General features: G+C 48.3%; 1 protein-coding gene and 1 pseudogene across 1 annotated transcript; one reads left to right on the forward strand and one right to left on the reverse strand.

Moving 5' to 3' along the window:
• The first annotated feature begins 4,743 nt into the window (after positions 1-4,743).
• LOC112405418 (GTP-binding nuclear protein Ran-like) lies at positions 4,744-5,417 on the forward strand (annotated as a pseudogene).
• Positions 5,418-11,971: 6,554 nt separating this feature from the next.
• Positions 11,972-17,700, reverse strand: AQP3 (aquaporin 3 (Gill blood group)). Its single transcript, XM_024753904.1, has 6 exons — positions 17,558-17,700; positions 14,388-14,514; positions 13,890-14,027; positions 13,433-13,551; positions 12,946-13,163; positions 11,972-12,859 (listed from the first exon to the last, which is right to left on the reverse strand). The coding sequence occupies exons 1-6, from the start codon at positions 17,663-17,665 to the stop codon at positions 12,691-12,693; spliced, it is 879 nt and encodes a 292-aa protein (XP_024609672.1). The 5' UTR covers positions 17,666-17,700; the 3' UTR covers positions 11,972-12,690.
• Positions 17,701-18,623: the final 923 nt, after the last annotated feature.

Genomic DNA, 18,623 nt, shown 5'->3' on the forward strand with positions numbered 1-18,623 from the left:
TCATCTGATCTCCTTCCAAGGCAGGGTCTGGCCCCCAGCTGGCTCCTCCCTGCCCGTTATGGATGGATGGGCTCATGGGGCCACTAAGCAGGAGACTTAGGAAGCTTCAGTTTCCCAGATACTCCATGACCGGTATCCTACCCGACATGGCCACACCCACTTTCCAGTCTCGTCTAGTACTCTAAGCTCCAGCCGCAACTGAATTCCCTCCAGCTTTTCCAGGGAACCTGATCTCCTGCCACCAGGCTTTTGCACAAACTGTTACTGCTACCTGGAGTACCCCATCTGGCTGATTCCTTCTCCTTCTTCAGGTCTCAATGAAGAGGTACAGGGCTGGCTTTATGGACAGGTGACCTGGGCCTTAAAAGGGCCCTACACTTGATTTAATACTGTTGCTGTCTTGAAATTCTAAATAATTTTTGAATAACGGGCATTTTCATTTTACACTAGGCCCCACAGATTATGTATCCAGTCCTGTAGAAATGTTTTGTTCTGGTAAAATGTCCCAATTCCCAATTTCACCTGTTTGATTGTATTTGTAGTCTCCTCCACTAATTCATCTTTAAGTTCCATGAAGACAGGAACTATTTGGTAGGCTCTGGTTTCCCTTTTCCTAACAGTCCTCATTTCCATTTGGTAATCCATTTTGTTTGGGTGCAGCTGACATCTCTCTTGGGGCCAGAGATGGAACATGTGACTTAAGCTAATGCAATTAATTGGGCCATGCTTGTGACACAGGGCTGGGCATGAAGCCAAGCTGGTCCAATCAGAGTGTGCCTCTGGGTATTTTCTGGAACTGTGGTGACAATGATGTTCCCTCTTCCCTGCTGGACATTAACAAGAAGCATGTAGCCTGGAGTCAGGTGTCTTGGAACCATAAGAGAATCCAGGTTTAGGATGAGGCTGACGCCTCATGGAAGGAGGAGAGGAAAAACAGAATGGAAATGAGTGCTGGATCAAGCCTCACCTGAAGTTTTCCTCTGATTTTTCAGTTTTCTGAGCCAATGAATTACCACTGTTGCCCAAATCAGATCGAGTCAGATTTTTGTGCACCCAGATGCACCCTATATGATCTTGTATATATCTGGCTCATCATAGTAATCCTGGTATCTACCACAACCTGGCATGAAAAAGATCCTCAATAAATATTTGATGAAATAATAAGGAAACAAATGAATTAAACCCAAGCCCTCTGGCAGAAAGACCAGAGGTACAAATTTATATATGAGACTTTTCCAGGAGTTTCTCTGCAGAGTTTCTGCTGGTCTTCTTGATCCTGTATACCTTAAGGGACCCCAACAGGTCCCCATCTTACCTGGCTAGGGCCCAAATCCCTGGGACAGGCCAGAGCTTAGTCACTTTCTGTTCATCCCCAAGCAGCTAGGCCTGCTGTGACTTCTGTCTTCACTCAAGTGTCACTGGGCTTAGAAGCTTCCCCTGAGACTGGGACCTAGGTCTGGACTGGCACTGACTGACCTAGTAGCTTCATGTAAGTCACCTGTATTTATTTATTTATTTATTCATTCATTTATTTATTGGCTTAAACAATAAACATTTATTTCTCACCGTTCTGAAGGCTGGGGAATACAAGATTTTTTAAAAATTCTTTTCCATTATGGTTTATCATAAGATACTGAATATGGTTCCCTGTGCTATACAGTAGGATCTTGTTGTTTATCCATCCTATATATAATAGTTTGCATCTGTTAATCCCAAACTCCCACTCCATCCCTTCCCCACCTCCCTCCCCCTTGGAAACCAGAAGTCTGTTCTCTATGTCTGAAGTCACCTGCATCTGAGACTCAGCCTCCTGCTCTGGGGGATGGCAGTGAGGATGGAGAGCTGTTGACTTCAGAGGGTGAGATGGCCCTGACTCTTTGGTTGCCTAGGATTCTAAACTTCTGTGACACAGACAGGCAGCTCTACCAACTGGAAATGGGGAGTTTTAGTCAATCCTGCTGTTCTCCTATTCAGCAAGTATTTGTCAACAGTTACTATGTGCCCTGCCCAGGCACTGGGACTCTCATCCACATTCTCTAAACCTCCTGCTTCCTGACCCCTTGCGCTGAAAATCTGGGTTGTGACCTCAACACCTAAAGGCTTCCCAAGCCCACATCCTGACCCCTGTGATGCCCACCTCTTTACCTCCTGTCTCTGCACTCACCCACACACACACATCAGACTCATTGCACAGATGTGTGGCTTCTGGCGACCTGCAAGGAGGAGTGCGTTCGAGCTGGGTAAGTGTGTATTCAACTGTGAGTGGGTGTGTTGACGTGTACTTAAGCGTGCATGGCTGTAAGAGTATGTGTGTGTGAGGCCATGGAGTGGAGGTGTGCGTCAGAGTTTGAACGTGGAAGTACTGGGTGTACAGGAATGTATCTAAGTGTGTTTGAGCACCAGAGTGTGGGTGAGTGTGAGTCACTGTCAGAGTATGAGTGTGCATGTATGAATATAGGTGGGTTGAATGTGAAGTGAGTGTGCCTGGGTGTGTTGGTGAGTGAGTGAGTGAGCGTGTAAATGCACTTGTGTGAATAGGCACACACACCCCCAGCCCCCAGAATTCCCTGGCTGTCCAGTGGTTAGAACTCCAAGCTTTCACTGCTGAAGGCGCCGGTTCAATCCTTGGTTGGGGAACTAAGAAAAAACGCACAACCCCTCCAGTCCTTCACCAGTTACAGCAGACACACCCTCACACACTTGCACCTCTTAGGGCCAAAGGTGGCTCAAGCTATAAACCTTCAGTCCAATAAAGGGGAGACTTTGTCCACAGGCCGGGATCAGTTTCCCTTCTCCACCCCTGACTTGGAACTGGGGAGCTGACTTCCCTGGGTAGCTAAAGGCTACCTCTCCTAGGAAGGAGCTCCCTCAGACCAGAGCCTGCAGCCTGCCTCCCCGCTTAAGCCAGTCCCCTCCCTACTCCCCCCATCTCATCTGTTTCCGGCCAGGCCCTGGCAGTGACCCTGAGCAGAGAGGCAAAGGATGAGGGTGGGAGGCAGGACATTCCAGGTACTTCCTTGGCTATGGGGTGGGGGTGGGGTGTCTCCATGGAGATGAGCGGTGGGCCATGTCCAGGTGGTTATCAGAATTCCCAGAGTCCTCCCTTCCCTTACCCAGTCAGGCCTCCTTGGCTCTGAGCACAGTGAGGAAGCCTGGCAAAAGTCCATCATTCCTCAAAGGGGCTTCCAGAGAAGAGACAGGGGCTAGAGGTTCCTGGGAGTGGGCCAAGAAGACTTCCCAGAGCAAGGATCAGAGAAGCTGGTTGAGATGACTGCATCTGGTTTAAGCCTTTATCCCCAGAGAGCTCTGGAGACAGAGAAGAGTAACACCCACCCCTTCTCCACACCACGTCACATCTGACTTGAAAGTATGACCAAGGCAATCCAGGGAGGTGTCAGATTATTAGCCAGTTTTCAGCCTCTTCATAACCTCACCCCACTGGCAACCTCAGCTGTCCATAAGACCCCCCCATTAGTGACCCCCAGACCTCCTCTCCTTCGGTCATATGCAGGATTGGGTAGAGGCACACAGACCCTCTTTCTCCTCCCAAAGCTACTGGAACTCCTGGTGCATTGGTGAGAGCTGGAAAAGACCCCCAGTGTCATGGTAATTGTCCTGGGAGCTGAAGCAGGATGGCAGTGAGCCCTGAGGAAGGATTTCCTGAGTAGCAAAGAAACAAGGTTTGGAAACACAGACTGGGATTTTTCCTTCTGTCTTCAGCCACCCTGGGATCAACCCTCTCCCTCTAAACCCCTAATGCATCACCACAACCATTCTCAACCTCTACCAGATCCCCAGAGCCCCACAAAATGGTGGGGTGCCTACCTCTCCATTACTCAGGAACCTGAGTTTTCTGGAGAAGAACCAGGATGGGAAAGGGGCTCTGGTTTTATCTCCCCTGACTCCAGTCTTCCTAGGGAAAGTTGGTTCCACTTGAGTTGGAGGGATTGGGGCTAAACAACCAGGCTGAAGCCCTTTCTTTTTTTAATTGAAGTACAGTTGATATACATTATATAAGTTACAGGTGTACAGTATAGTAATTCACAATTTTTAAAGGTTATACTCCATTTATAGTTACTATAAAATATTGGCTATAGGGCTTCCCTGGTGGCGCAGTGGTTGAGAGTCCGCCTGCCGATGCACAGACGCGGGTTCATGCCCCAGTCCGGGAGGATCCCACATGCCGCGGAGCGGCTGGGCCCGTGAGCCATGGCCGCTGAGCCTGCGCGTCCGGAGCCTGTGCTCCGCAACGGGAGAGGCCACAACAGTGAGAGGCCCATATACCACAAAATAATAATAATAATATTGGCTATATTCCCTGTGCTCTTTTTGTGTGGTTTTTTTTTTTTTTTTTCTGGCCACACCGTGCAGCAGGTGGGATCTTAGTTCCCCGACCAGGGATCAAACCCGTGCCCCCTGCATTGGGAGCGTGAAGTCTTAACTACTGGACCACCAGGGAAGTCCCTCCTTGGTTTGTACAGTATATCCTTGTAGCTTATTTTATATATAGTAGTTTGTACCTCTTAATCCCCTACCCCTATATTACCCCTCCCCCACCTTCCATATCCCATCTGATAACCACTAGTTTGTTCTCTGTATCTGTGAGTCAGTTTCTTTTTTGTTATATTCACTAGTTTGTTATATTTTTTAGATTCCACATATAAATGATATCATACAGGCTTCTGCCATCTTTCTAGCCCTCAGTCAGACAGGCGTGGAGACGCTTCTAGAAGTAACATCACGATGGCTGCCCAATGAGAACCCCAAGTTCAGTTCAAACTTGTATTGGTTGGTGATGGTGGTACTGGAAAAACTACATTTGTGAAACATCATCTGGTGAATTTGAGAAATATGTAGCTACCTTGGGTGTTGAGGTCCATCGCCTTGTGTTCCATACCAACAGAGGACCTATTAAGTTCAATGTATGGGATACAGCTGGTCAGGAGAAATTTGGTGGACTGAGAGATGGCTATTATATCCAAGCTCAGTGTGCCATTACAATGTTTGATGTAACATCGAGAGTTACTTACAAGAACGTGCCTAACTGGCATAGAGATCTTGTACAAGTGTGTGATAACATCCCCATTATGTTGTGTGGCAACAAAGTGGGTATTAAGGACAGAAAGGGTAAGGCACAGTCAATTATCTTCCACCAAAAGAAGAATCTTCAGTACTATGACATTTCTGCCAAAAGTAACTACAACTTTGAAAAGCCCTTCCTCTGGCTTGCTAGAAAACTGATGGGAGACCCTAACTTGGAGTTCATCTCCATGCCTGCTCTCGCCCCGCCAGAGGTGGTCATGGACTCAGCGTTGGCAGCGCAGTACAGGCAGGATCTAGAGGTTGCTCAGACAACTGCCCTCCCAGATGAAGAGAAAGTGAAGCTGGACCCCAGCGTCAGAAGTCTAGTTTTGTAGGCAACTGTCCTGTGATGTCAGTGGTGCAGCGTGTTTGTCACTTTACTATATAGCTAAGCAGAACATGTGCTTAATCTTTGGGATGCTGAAGGAGATGAATGGGCTTCGGAGTGAATGTGGCAGTTAAAAAAAAAATGCCTTCATTTTTTGGACCTGCTTATTTAGGTGTTTTGGAACACAGTTGTTTCCTCCTTGAGTTTCAAATATAAGACTGCTACAGTCACATCACACACACGCACACACACACGCACACACACACACACACACACACACACAAGTGATATCATATAGTATTTCTCTGTCTGACTTATTTCACTTAGCATAATACCCTCCAAGTCTATCCATTTTGTTGCAAAGGACAAATTTTCGTTCTTTTTTATGGCTGAATAGTATTCCATTGTATATATATTTATATATATATACATATATGTAGTATACATATAGTATAAGTAGTATTCCATTATATGTATATAATGGAATATTATTCAGCAGATGAATGAATTAAGATTAACAGATGAATGGATAATATATATACCACATCTTAATCCATTCATCTGTTGATGGACATTTAGGTTGTTTCCATATCATTTTCCATATCAATTGTAAACAATGCTACTATGAACATTGGAGTGCATGTATCTTTTAGAATGAGTGTTTTTGGTTTTTTCAGATATATATCCAGGAGTGGTATTTCTGGGTCATATAATAGTTCTATTTTTAGTTTTTTGAGGAACCTCCATACTGTTTCCACAGTGGCTGCACCAATTTATATTCCCACCAACAGTGTATGAGGGTTCCCTTTCTTTTTGGAAAAAACATATTTATTTAGGCTGTGCTGGGCCTCAGTTGCAGCATGCGGGATATTTAGTTGCAGCATGGGAACTCTTAGTTGCAGCATGCACGTGGGATCTAGTTCCCTGACCAGGGATTGAACCCGGCCCGCCCCCTGCATTGGGAGCTCGGAGTCTTAGCCACTGGACCACCAGTCCCAAGGGTTCCCTTTTCTTCACATCCTCACCAATGTTTGTTACTTGTGTTATTTTTGATGATAGCCATTCTGACAGGTATGAGGTGATAGCTCATTGTGGTTTTGATTTGCATTTCCCTGATGATTAGTGATGTTGAGCATCTTTTCACGTGCTGCTTGGCCATCTGCATGTTCTCTTTGGAGAAATGTCTATCCAAGTCTTCTGCCCATTTTTTAATCAGGTTGTTTATTTTTTTGATGTTGAGTTTTATGAGCTGTTTATATATGTTGGGTATTAACTCCTTATCAGTCATATCATTTGCAAATATTTTCTCCCATTCAGTAGGTGTCTTTTCGTTTTGTCAGTGGTTTCCTTTGCTGTGCAAAAGCTTTTAAGTTTAATTAGGTCCCATTTGCTCATTTTTGTTTTATTTCCTTTGCTTTAGAAGACTGATCCAAAAAAAAATATTGCTACTATTTATGTCAAAGAGTGTTCTGCCTATATTCCTCTAGGAGTTTTACTGTCTCTGGACTTTTTTTTTTTTTTTTTGGTTTTTTTTTTTTTTTTTTTTTTTTGGCTGTTTTGGGTCTTCGTTGCTTCGTTGCTTTGTTGCTGGGCTTTCTCTAGTTGTGGCGAGCGGGGGCTACTCTTCATTGCGGTGCTCAGGCTTCTCATTGCAGTGGCTTCTCTTATTGCGGAGCATGGGCTCTAGGTGCGTGGGCTTCAGTAGTTGTGGCATGTGAGCTCAGTAGTTGTGGCTCACAGGCTTAGCTGCTCTGTGACATGTGGGATCTTCCTGGACCAGGGCTTGAACCCGTGTCCCCTGCATTGGCAGATGGATTCTTAACCACTGCGCCACCAGGGAAGCCCATGGTCTCTGGTCTTACATTTAGGTCTTTAATCCATTTTTAGTTTATTTTTGTATATAGTGTTAGAGAGTGTTCTAATTTCATTAGTTTACATGTAGTTGTCCAGTTTTCCCAGCACCACTTATTGAAGAGACTGTCTTTTCTCCATTGTATATTCTTGCCTCCTTTGTCATAGATTAATTGACAAAAAGTGCATGAGTTTATTTCTGGGCTCTCTATTCTGTTCCATCGATCTATGTGTCTGTTTTTGTGCCAGTACCATAGTGTTTTGATTACTGTAGTATAGTCTGAAAGGTGGGACGTCATTCCTCCAGCTCTGTTCTTCTTTCTCAAGATTGTTTTGGCTACTTAGGGTCCATACAAATTTTAAGATTATTTGTTCTAGTTCTGTGAAAAATATCCTCGCTATTTTGATAAGGATTGCATTGAATCTGTAGATGGCCTCAGGTAGTATAGCCATTTTAACAATATTAATTCTTCCAGTCCAAGAACATAGTATAGCTTTCTATCTGTTTGTGCTGTCTCCAATTTCTTTCATCAGTGTCTTATAGTTTTCCAAGTACAGGTCTTTTCCCTCCTTAGGTATGCTTTTTCCTAGGTATCTTATTCTTTTTGATGTGATGGTAAATAGGATTGTTCCCTTAGTTTCTCTTTCTGTTAGTTCATTGTTAGTCTATAGAAATGCAACAGATTTCTGTATATTAATTTTCTATCCTGCAGCTTTACCAAATTCATTGATGAATGAATTGATGAACTCAGTAAAGTTGCAGGTGAAGGAGGCTCCCCACCTGACTTTCTCCTTCCTTTGCACTGCCAGCATTCCCAGGTGCACAACTCAGTGTCCCCACCTCAGGACAGGCTCCCTCCTCCCAATGAGGAGGCCAGTACCTGCACAGACCCTCCTGTGGGGGACCAAGGGCGTCTCTGGCCTCTGGGGTCTCTGTTCAGGGTGGAGTAGTCCCTCCTCTCCCCTTCCCACCCCACCCAATTCTACCCCACCCATGCTTCCCCAAGCCTGGGGGGGCCACACCCAGGCTTTTAGACAAACAAAATCAAGGGGAAAGAGTTAGCAAGAAGGAGGGAGCTCATTACTAGGAATTAAGGAGGAGGTATGCCCTGGGGTAAGATGAGCGGGACTGGTCACTCAGACTCTCTTAGGTACATGACATGTTCACTTAGAAGTACACATAGAAAGACCCAGACACAAAGAGTCAGGCAGGGACAGAGACACAGAAAGAGACAGAGACATGGTCAGCCAGGGGCACAGACCCAGAGCCATACCAGACAGACAGAGAGAAAGATAGGTACACCCAGCAGCACTGAGAGGTGCACAGCTGCGTGTGCGCACACACAAGCAGGCACACAAGGAAACGGAAACCCAGCTCAGGTTTCAGGGAGGTGGATTTCAATGCCAGCAAGTCAGAGCTTTAAGGAACCATGAGCTCCTCCAAAGATGGCTGTGGAGAGGACTAGCTCAGGAAGAAGGAACAGAGATGAGACGTGGGATCTTGATTCTCTCTCAAGTCCACCCTGGCAAATGGATTAAGTTACTTTCCTGAAAGAGATGAAGAGGTTTCTTTCTAGAACTTGCTATCAGACAGAACTGCTGGTAGGAGGCATATCTTAGAAGGGAGTAGGGGAGGTGGGAAGCTTCGCTCCTGCCCCCAGGGGTCATGCTGCTACTTGGCTTCTGTCACTGGGTGGCCAGGCCTTCCTCTTCCTCACTCGGTCTGACCTTCCATCCAGCGTGTTCCCTAGGCTGCATGCTCCTCTACTCTCTACACCCGTGGTGGCCCCCTCTTGTGTCTCCCTTCTATTCCTCCCAAAACCCTCCTCAAGTTAGGGCACGGCAAGCCATCACCCTGTTCTCCCTCCCCCCTCTCAGGAACTTCAGATTCATGGAAGGAATCTGAGGCGGAAGTGGATATTAAATTCAATGACCTTTAAAAAACAGCCTTCAGATCTCTCCACCAACCACCATCCCCCCTGTTCTGCAGTAAAAAATCATTTTTTTGACATTTATTGACTATTATCTTCCATTACCTCCTCCTCTCAATGTCTCCCTATTCACAGATGAGGAAACTGAGGTTCAGGGAAAGAAAATGACCACCCCAGTATCACACAGCTCGAGAGAGGCCAAGCTGGGCTTGGAATCCAGGTCTGACTACTTGTTCACCACTGGGCCAGAAGCCCTCCCACCACCCCCTGGTCAGGGTCAACTGCAGGAGTTGAGAGTAAGAGAAGACAAAGCGCATGGGGCATGCTGGGGAGGATAGCAGAGTGAGGGTACCCAAAGCGGGACAGGTGTGGCTGCAGTGAAACTCTGAAGCACACATTCTCCTCCCTTGGTTTGCCCTTTCTCCCCCCAGGGCCTGAGAAGGGGACACTCCCTCTGGCTCAGGTCCCTTCAACATTCCAGACACACCTCCTGGGAGCTGGGGACGAGTGGGTGGAGACCTGAGATGGAATTGCCTTCCCCCAGCCCCACCTGCCCAGAGTCCAGGCTGTGCAACCCACCCACTCTGGGCCACGGTCTCCTTATCTGTGAAGTGGCTGGGGAGCAAGAGTTGGCTTATCCTGTAAAAACCACAGTTCTCCTCCAGACCCAGGCATCCCAACGTGGTTAACTCTGCAGGAGAGCTTGGGTTGGGGCCGCCTTCCCTTTTTATTCCCAGTGAAAGTTGAGGAGGATTCGGTAAGGAAGGAGCAGGAGGTGGGAAAGGGCACATGATCTCCCAGCAGAGCTTCCCAGGCTTCAGTCATGGCACCAGTTAGTCCAATCCCAGATCCCAGCCTTACAGGACACAGGGGTGCCTCAGACTGAAGAACTGAAGCACAGGAGGCACGAATGAATGCAGCTGTGGTCTCTGGGTTCAGACAACTGACTGTAGAGATGGTGAAAGAATGGGTAAGGCAGGGATGACTTCCTGGAGGAGGTGATGGAGAAGATCAGGAGGATTTTAGTGAGTGGGCAGTGAGGTCGGAAGGCACAGGAGCACACAAAGTAGTCTGGGCTGGCTGGAGCATCGTGAGGGGAGGTGTAGGGACCAGGGCCAGGTCCTGGAGGGCCTGACTGCAGGATGGAGGGATTTGAATTGTCACTGGGTAGCGGTAGAAAGAGGCCCACTTTCAGCGAGTGTTTTCAGAAAGATCCCTCTGGTTGCTGTGTGGACTGACTGGGGCAAACTGGAGTCAGAGAGGCTGCTCAGGGGGCTGTGGCCAAGGTCTAGTTGAAGGTGATAGAGCCCAAACAGCTGCAAGGTGTAGAAGGCAATAACAGGTTCCCGGTCTGATTGGTCTCTTCCAACAACAGGGAGCTCACTATTTCTTGGGTAGCAGTCCTCTCCTTTGGGTAGCTCTGCCTGGGAGAAAGTTCTTCCCTAAGCCAGGCTTCAGCCTGCCTTCCTGGGGTAGTAGGTGGGTACAGGGTTTGGGAAGATGTGATTCATTGTACTGGGGGATCCCAGGAAGATGGAAACTTGGGGGAGAGTGTGGGACTCTGAGTTCAAGCTGAGCTGAAGGAGCTCTCTGACCTGTGTGACTGACCCCTGCCCCTAGGGCAGGTTTGAGTATTACCCTGAGGGTGCCCTGGCTATCTGTGGCCAAACTCACCGAAGCTCTTTAGCTGGTGCCATAAAAACAGCAGAGCGAGCAGAGAGATATCTACACAATTGGCATATATTTTATTATTTTTTTAATAAAAGGCAAAAGAGTACATGAGTTGAGGATTAAAGGAGTGAAAAAAAAAAGGAATGAAGAGCCTATTTAGAGTCTCCCAACCCCCATCCCTAAAACTGTAATATCTTTTATATATATATATATACACACACACACACACATATATATATATATATATATATATATATATATATATATATATATATATATATATATATATATATATATATATATATATATATATATATATATATATATATATATATATATATATATATATATATATATATATATATATATATATATATATATATATATATATATATATATATATATATATATATATATATATATATATATATATATATATATATATATATATATATATATATATATATATATATATATATATATATATATATATATATATATATATATATATATATATATATATATATATATATATATATATATATATATATATATATATATATATATATATATATATATATATATATATATATATATATATATATATATATATATATATATATATATATATATATATATATATATATATATATATATATATATATATATATATATATATATATATATATATATATATATATATATATATATATATATATATATATATATATATATATATATATATATATATATATATATATATATATATATATATATATATATATATATATATATATATATATATATATATATATATATATATATATATATATATATATATATATATATATATATATATATATATATATATATATATATATATATATATATATATATATATATATATATATATATATATATATATATATATATATATATATATATATATATATATATATATATATATATATATATATATATATATATATATATATATATATATATATATATATATATATATATATATATATATATATATATATATATATATATATATATATATATATATATATATATATATATATATATATATATATATATATATATATATATATATATATATATATAATTTTTTTTTTTTTTTATAGAGCAAACGTGAAACTTATGACCTGGACTTCACCCCACCCACCTCATGCCTCCATCGTGACAGAAACACATCACTCTGCTCTTACTTATGTATGAATAGCTAGAGCTCCTCATCTGGGCTGTGGTCCCCTCCTCCTAGCCCTACTCATATTCCCACCCTACCTCCCCCAAAGCCTATAGAAGCCCCCTATGTAGCAAAAACAGCAGACACACACATACTAAGAAACACATGTGCGTGGACCCTCCTCCACACGGAGCCCCTGAAACATGCAGATCCCTGGTGCTTTCCTCACTCATAGACAGACACAACACCCTCCCTCCCTCCGGGCCTCCCCCACACACCCACAGATAGAATCCTTTCCACTTGGTCCTTTGCCCTGAATATCTGGAAAACCACACACACGCACATGCACACATCTGCTGCCCATTCTCTCTTTGGGAGACAAAGGACTAGATTGGCCCCACTCCCTGTGCCACCAGCTTACAGACAGTGGCCAGCGGTCCTATTGGATCCTATTTCCTTCAGGATGGAAAATCCTGAAGGGGGCTTTCTAGAGGGGTGGTGGTAGACAAGGAGCTTCTTAGCCTGGGAGGGGTGTCGTGAAGAGGGCTTCTAGGAAGCAGCCCCTGGACAGTCAAAGGATGCTCATGAGAGGGGTTGGGGGGGAGGCCCCTGCCCATTCACATCTGCCCCTTGTGCTTCACGTGGGACAGCTTCACATTCTCCTCATCGGTGGAGGGTGGAGGTGGTTCCAGGTGGCAGCCGATCATGAGCTGATACACGAGGACACCCGCGATGGAACCCAGGAGTGGGGAGATGATGGGCACCCACCACCAGTGGCGGCCGGTCCTGGGGGCAGACAGATGTGGTCAGGGACGCGTGGGACAGGGCAGAGGGGAGACGGGCTGGCGCACCCTGGCGGGGACTGCACTCACGTGAAGACTTCCGAGCCCCAGCCGGCAATGGCTGTGAAAAGGCGAGGGCCGAAGTCCCGGGCGGGGTTGACGGCGTAGCCAGAGTTGAAGCCCATGGATGTGCCGATGACCAGGACCACCAGGCCCACAGTGAAGGCCTCCAGGCCACGCGGGACAGGGTTATTGTAGGGGTCCACAATGGCCAGCACACACACGATGAGGGAGGCTGTGCCAATGAACTGGGGAGTGGGAAGAACAGGGTGAGAAAAGCCCCCGTCCACCTTCCGGCCCCTCCTTCCACCTTCCAGCCTCCCTCCACTCTCAGAGTCTTGGCATCTCCCGTGCTCTGCTCTCCAGAGCAGTGGTACTAAGACTTTTGCTGGTTAACTTTGCAGATTCCTAGGAATCTGCTCTAGACGAGGAGTCCTGTCCCCCAGCCAGCCCATGAGCAACCCAAAGCAGCCTGGTCCTCCTCCCCGAGTTCCCCTCACTCACCCCCAGCCCGTACCTGGTCGAAGAAGCCATTGACCATGTCCAAATGTCCAGAGGGGTAGGTGGCAAAGATGCCGGCTGTTCCATTGGGGCCCGAAACTATAAGCTGGTTGTTGGCGAAGGCCCAGATTGCATCTGGTCACAGATTAGATATCAAGTGGATGAGGGCAGAGGCCTGAGCCCCATCTCCCCTCTCAGGCTGGGCCCACCCTCCCAGGGGTCACAGGTGAGTGTGATCGCTGCTTTATTACCCTGGAGTCGGGGGTGGGAAGGTGGAGGGGTGGAGGGCCTGACTCCATTGTTGCCCGACTCATTTCTTTCCCCTCATGACCCCCACCTGGGGCCTGTGTGTGAATGAGTCATAAGCCCGGGGCCTGGGCAGGCCCCAGCCATCTGTCATCGAAAGGCCTGGTGCCAGCAGATCCCAAGCAGAGGGAGGGGGTAGTGGAGGAAGGCAGGGTGGGAAGCCTCACCATAATACAGCCCAAAAACGATCCCGGCACCCAGGAAGGCTCCCAGAGTCTGAGCCATGGCGTAGACGGGCAGCTTGATCCAGGGCTCACGCGCCAGGAAGCACAGAGCAAAGGTCACGGCAGGGTTCAGGTGGGCCCCTGGGCAGAGGGGAGATGGAACCTATTAGCCCCTGCCTGCCACAGTGGGGAGGCCAGGATTCCCCCGCCCCATACTCCCCCTCTCTGGCCTGGTGAGCAGGGATGCAGAGAAGGGTTTCTTGTACAGAATGGTGTGTTGGACTATGTAACAGACCGACTCGACTAATCTCTGATCCCAAGGTCAGAGTCAAAATTTCCAAGTATCAAGTTCCTTCACCACTCTTCTCTTCCAAGGACCCAAAGCTAAGCCCTGGCTATGCCCTGTTCTGAGATGACTTCCACTCCCACCCTATTCTCCAGTGGGACACCTTGTGGGAATGCTGTGGAGGGGTGATGGCTGAGGGTGGGGTAAGGCCTTACCAGAGACCTGGCCAGCGATAAGGATGCCTAGGGTGACGGCGAAGCCAAAGGCCAGGTTGATGGTGAGGAAACCACCGTGGGTGCCCCGGCTGAGCACGACCTGGGCCACAGAGCCACAGCCAAACAGCTGTGTCAAGAAACAGAACAAAGCAGGGAGGGTGAGGACCAGTGAGTCTCACTCCAGAGGGCAGGGATGAAGCCAACAACCTCCCCCTGCCTTCATGGGGAGGACGGGAGGGCGAGAAGCCCTTTCCTGGAATCGAACCCCTCCTCCTCTTGCTGCCGTTATAACCCGCAGAAGAAGCAGACATGGCCTCTTAGCCCCAATGTCCCAACTCTACTAATAACAGGGTCCTATGGAAGGGACTGGAAGCAAAGTTTGCAACCTCGAGCCCAGAAGATGGCTGAACCATCTCCACTGATTTTTCTTGACTCTCAGTAGGAGTGGGTGGAAGGGGACACTCTCACCTGAGCAGTTCCTCCCCCAGCCCTTCAGGCCTGGCCCATAGGGATGGGAAGGCTCTCACTCATCCCCTACCTGCAATTGCCTCCCTCTCTGCCCCAAAGAAAAGCTGAGGGGGAGAGGGCACAAAGAAAGGGAGGAAGCCAAAAGTTACTTTGAGTCCACTTCTCCTGAATCTGGGGTGTCAGAGCTCCTGCCTCTCCCTGCTCTCCCTCTCAGGATCTTCAGCCTCCTTGACCTGTTCCTGACCCAGAGCCTCCTCTCTCCACTTGCCCTGACCTCCCTGCCCTCAGAGGTCCAGGTTCCCCACTCAGATTTGGAGGTCCCAAAGACAGCGATCTGTCTAGTCTCACTAGCCATAGTCCAGGACCCCCAGAGCAGTGGAAGTGGGGAGATTAGTTCTAAGCTTTCTGCTGGAAATTGGGGGGGGGGGTGTGTATTCAAGAGGACTAAAATCCCTGATGTCCTGCAAGTACAGAATGTGCTATTTGTCCGTTCCCCTTGTTCAAATGTAAAAATGTTTCTGTACTAGCCCCTCTGTAAAGAGCCATTGCCCTGAGCCCCCAAAGTGTCCCCCGAAGCTGCTCCAGCCCTGCCCCAGCTCTCCTCTCCCACCTCTCCATAACTAAAGTCTTTATGCCTATCCAGCAGAAATTTTCCAAAACCTGCGCTAAGGGCCCTCGTCACTTCTAAAGGGTCAGTGTCCTGCTGTACTGGGTGGTTAAGCATTTTGATTATCATCCTTCACGAAGACCAAGAGATAGTGGGGAAGCCAGCAGCAGTGATGCAGGGCAAAGCTGTGCAGGCAAGTGAGAGCAAAGGTCAGAGAGTGTAAGTATGTATGTGTGTTGGAACAGGCACGTGAGGGTCTGGGGCACCCTGCCCAGCTTGGCCGGCCCTGGCCTCAGCTCCTTGCCTGCCTGAGGCCCAAACCTGGCTCCATCCCAGGAGGCCTTGGAGGGAGAAGCTGTCAGAGCCAGTTCCACCACCTTGAGACTCTTCTTCCTCTTCCTTCGGGCTCACTCTCCCTCTCCTCACCTTACTAGGAGCCTCAGAGAAAGGGGCTTCCCTCGCCCGAAAGCCAGACTTGCTTCTGCCACTGCAGGCTCTCGGTCCCCAACCCACAGAGGTATGCAGGTAAGCCCTCACCGACCACTTGGGCGTCTCCCGGGCCTAGCCTCTCCTCCCCAGGCACTGACACAAAATGCCTCTCAGCCACCTGAGCCTGAACGCCTTCACAGACATAACACCCTCCTTCTGTGGTCAGGGAGAAGCCAAATGATCCTGGGGCTCAGCGGGAGGCCTGACTGCTCCTTTGGGGGAAGGCAAACTGAGACTAGGGAGGAGATAGGGAGGCCCCTCTGTGAAGGGAAGACAACTTGCTCTGTCCTGGCTGCTCTCAAACAGGGGGCTGGACTAAAAATCAGACAGTGACGGGGGGACACACGGCTCGGGGGCAGGAGGAAAACAAACGTCTGCCCCTATTCCCTTCTTGGCACTTGGCACTGGGAGAGAAGAGAGGCAGATGACTGGGAGGTCTACCAGTCTGCGGAGGGGGTATGGATAAAGTGTCCCACCTGGCTTCCCCCCTTCTTGTTCCTGGAAGCCAGAGGTGAGTCCAGCTTTTCTCTCCCTATAGAATCTGCTCCACCACCACCACCCGTTTAGGGTGGGCCATCCAGCCCTACTTGCCCCTAGTTAATCTTGCTAGTTCACAGGGGGCCGCCTGGTCTATGTCACCTAGGGTTGGAAGTGGGACACGGAGTACCCCATCCCCTGCAACAGAGCAAATGAACCCAGACGTAACCCAGAGGGAAACAGGTGTAACCACAAGAGTGGTCGAAAATCTGAGAGTAACTGGGACAGGAAATGGAGCCCATAACTGGTGTGTCTGTCAGACCCAAAAGTGCAGAGTCACCCAGGAACAACCCAGACCCAAACTGGCATAACCAGGGCATAACTGGGACTGGGGAGTAACCCAGGCAGGGAAGCGTCCCCCTCAGAGAACCTGTACAGTAACTCAGGCCCCGGGGAGTAAGTCAGAGTGCTTCTGCATGGAAGCTGACAGCATCTGTCTGGGAGTTGCTCAGCACTAGGGGAGGAATTTTAGTGACACCACGTCCTTTGTGCCTGGGGCACAGCTGCCTTCCACAGCCTCCTCTCTTCAGGATCCTCCCTCCTTCCCGCTTGCTGTTTGCTGTATAGCCCCCGCCCTCTGCCCCCACCTGTGGCAAACTGTCCTTATGGCAGGGCAACTTTTGGACTTTCTTCTGAGGCTTAATTATTCATTAGGGGCCAGGCATCCAAGACCCAAATAACCCAAGAGGGACCCATTTGCCACTGCCTCCACTGCCTCCCAGGGCTGGGACTCTAGGAACCTGGGGAGCTGTGGAAGCCAGAAAGGGCTGGAGGTCCCAGACTGCAGAGGTGACTGCTGTCCCCAGCCTGTGGGCTGGGTCACTGGTGAGAGGGTAAAGGATCAGAGCTGTCACTGGGGCATAACAGCTGTCATTCTGGCAAGAGTCGAAACTGTCAGTCACTGAGGGGGTTAACGCTATGGGCGAAGAGTGCTCCGGAAGGGGTCAAGTTGGGGGCGAGGGATCAGAGCTGGGAGAGGGGTCAAGGCTGTCTTAAAAAACACAGACCCTCCGGTGAACAGAGGGACTGGGGAGTGTGGGGCTGGAGAGAGGCTTCTCCCTCCACTCACCACGAGGATGAGGGTCCCCAGGCACTCAGCCAGCGCCTGGCGAAGCAGCTGGTAGCGGATGTGGAGCATCTCCGCGCAGCGGGACACCAGCTCCTTCTGTCGACCCATGGCTGGGGCAGGCGGCGGTGCTGTCGGGCGGGCGGCGGACGCAGCAGCAGTGGCCGTCAGCGCCGAGTGGCGCCCTTTATAGGAGCCAGAGGCAGCGCCCCGCCCGCCGGCACCGCCGCCTGCCGAGCCGGGTGCCGGCCTCAGGAGTGGGCGGCCACCCCGCACTGCTCGCCTAGGGAGGCTGGAAGGGACGCTGGGTTGGGGGGACGCTGATAAGGAAGGTAGGGGTGTGTGGTGTGAGGAGGCTTTAGGGCTGGTGTTGGCCCGGGGAGGAGGTGCGTGGGGGCTGAGACCAGACTGCGGGATTGTGGAGTCTGAGAGCCGATGGTGGGGTGTAGGCACGTGCAGGACGGGGGCTCAGGGGGGAAAAGGAGCCGCCAAAAAACACCTCCTTGGGCCACTCGCAGTGAGCCTCGCTGCCATCCTCACCACGGTGGAGGGGAGAGGAGACATGTCAGAAAGGAAAGGAACTCTGCTTAATTCACTGTGGTGTCCTACGTGGGAGGGAAACCCAAAAGGGAGGGGATATATGTATAAGTATGGCTGATTCATTTTGCTGTGCAGTACAAGCTAATACAGCATTGCAAAGCAACTGTACTCCAGTAAAAATCAGCTAATAAAAAGAGAATTTTTTTTTTTTTTTAAAGAGAGAAAGGAAAGGAACTAGCCCCAGCTCCACACGATGGCTGGACCTGGCGTGTCCTCAGTCAGAGGCCTGGAGGGAGGAGGCTGTGGGACCCAAGGGAGAAGAGACCCTCTCAGAGTCCAGACCCAGGTGGACTCAGGAACACAGGTGCTGAGTTCCAGCCAGAGTACACCGGCCTTTGCTTCTTGCACAGTTAGTACATGTGACATGTTGCATGTCTTGACCTGCTCCCTTCTCAGCTGTGTCCACACATGACATCTGTCCTACGTGCCTGATCACAGTTTCTGGGCTTTTTTTTTTTTTTTTTTGGGT

The sequence above is a fragment of the Neophocaena asiaeorientalis genome, unplaced genomic scaffold (genome assembly GCF_003031525.2).
Source record: "Neophocaena asiaeorientalis asiaeorientalis breed wild unplaced genomic scaffold, Neophocaena_asiaeorientalis_V1.1 scaffold220, whole genome shotgun sequence".
Classification (NCBI taxonomy): Eukaryota; Metazoa; Chordata; class Mammalia; order Artiodactyla; family Phocoenidae; genus Neophocaena; species Neophocaena asiaeorientalis.

Excerpts from the sequence above, each read along its gene's own strand:
- AQP3 (XM_024753904.1), bottom strand. The coding sequence starts at position 17,665 with ATGGGTCGACAGAAGGAGCTGGTGTCCCGCTGCGCGGAGATGCTCCAC. Across the intron at positions 14,028-14,387 it reads TATCGCTGGCCAGGTCTCTG|GGGCCCACCTGAACCCTGCC; the intron begins GTAAGGCCTTAC and ends CCCTCTGCCCAG. Across the intron at positions 12,860-12,945 it reads TGGGGCTCGGAAGTCTTCAC|GACCGGCCGCCACTGGTGGT; the intron begins GTGAGTGCAGTC and ends GTCTGCCCCCAG.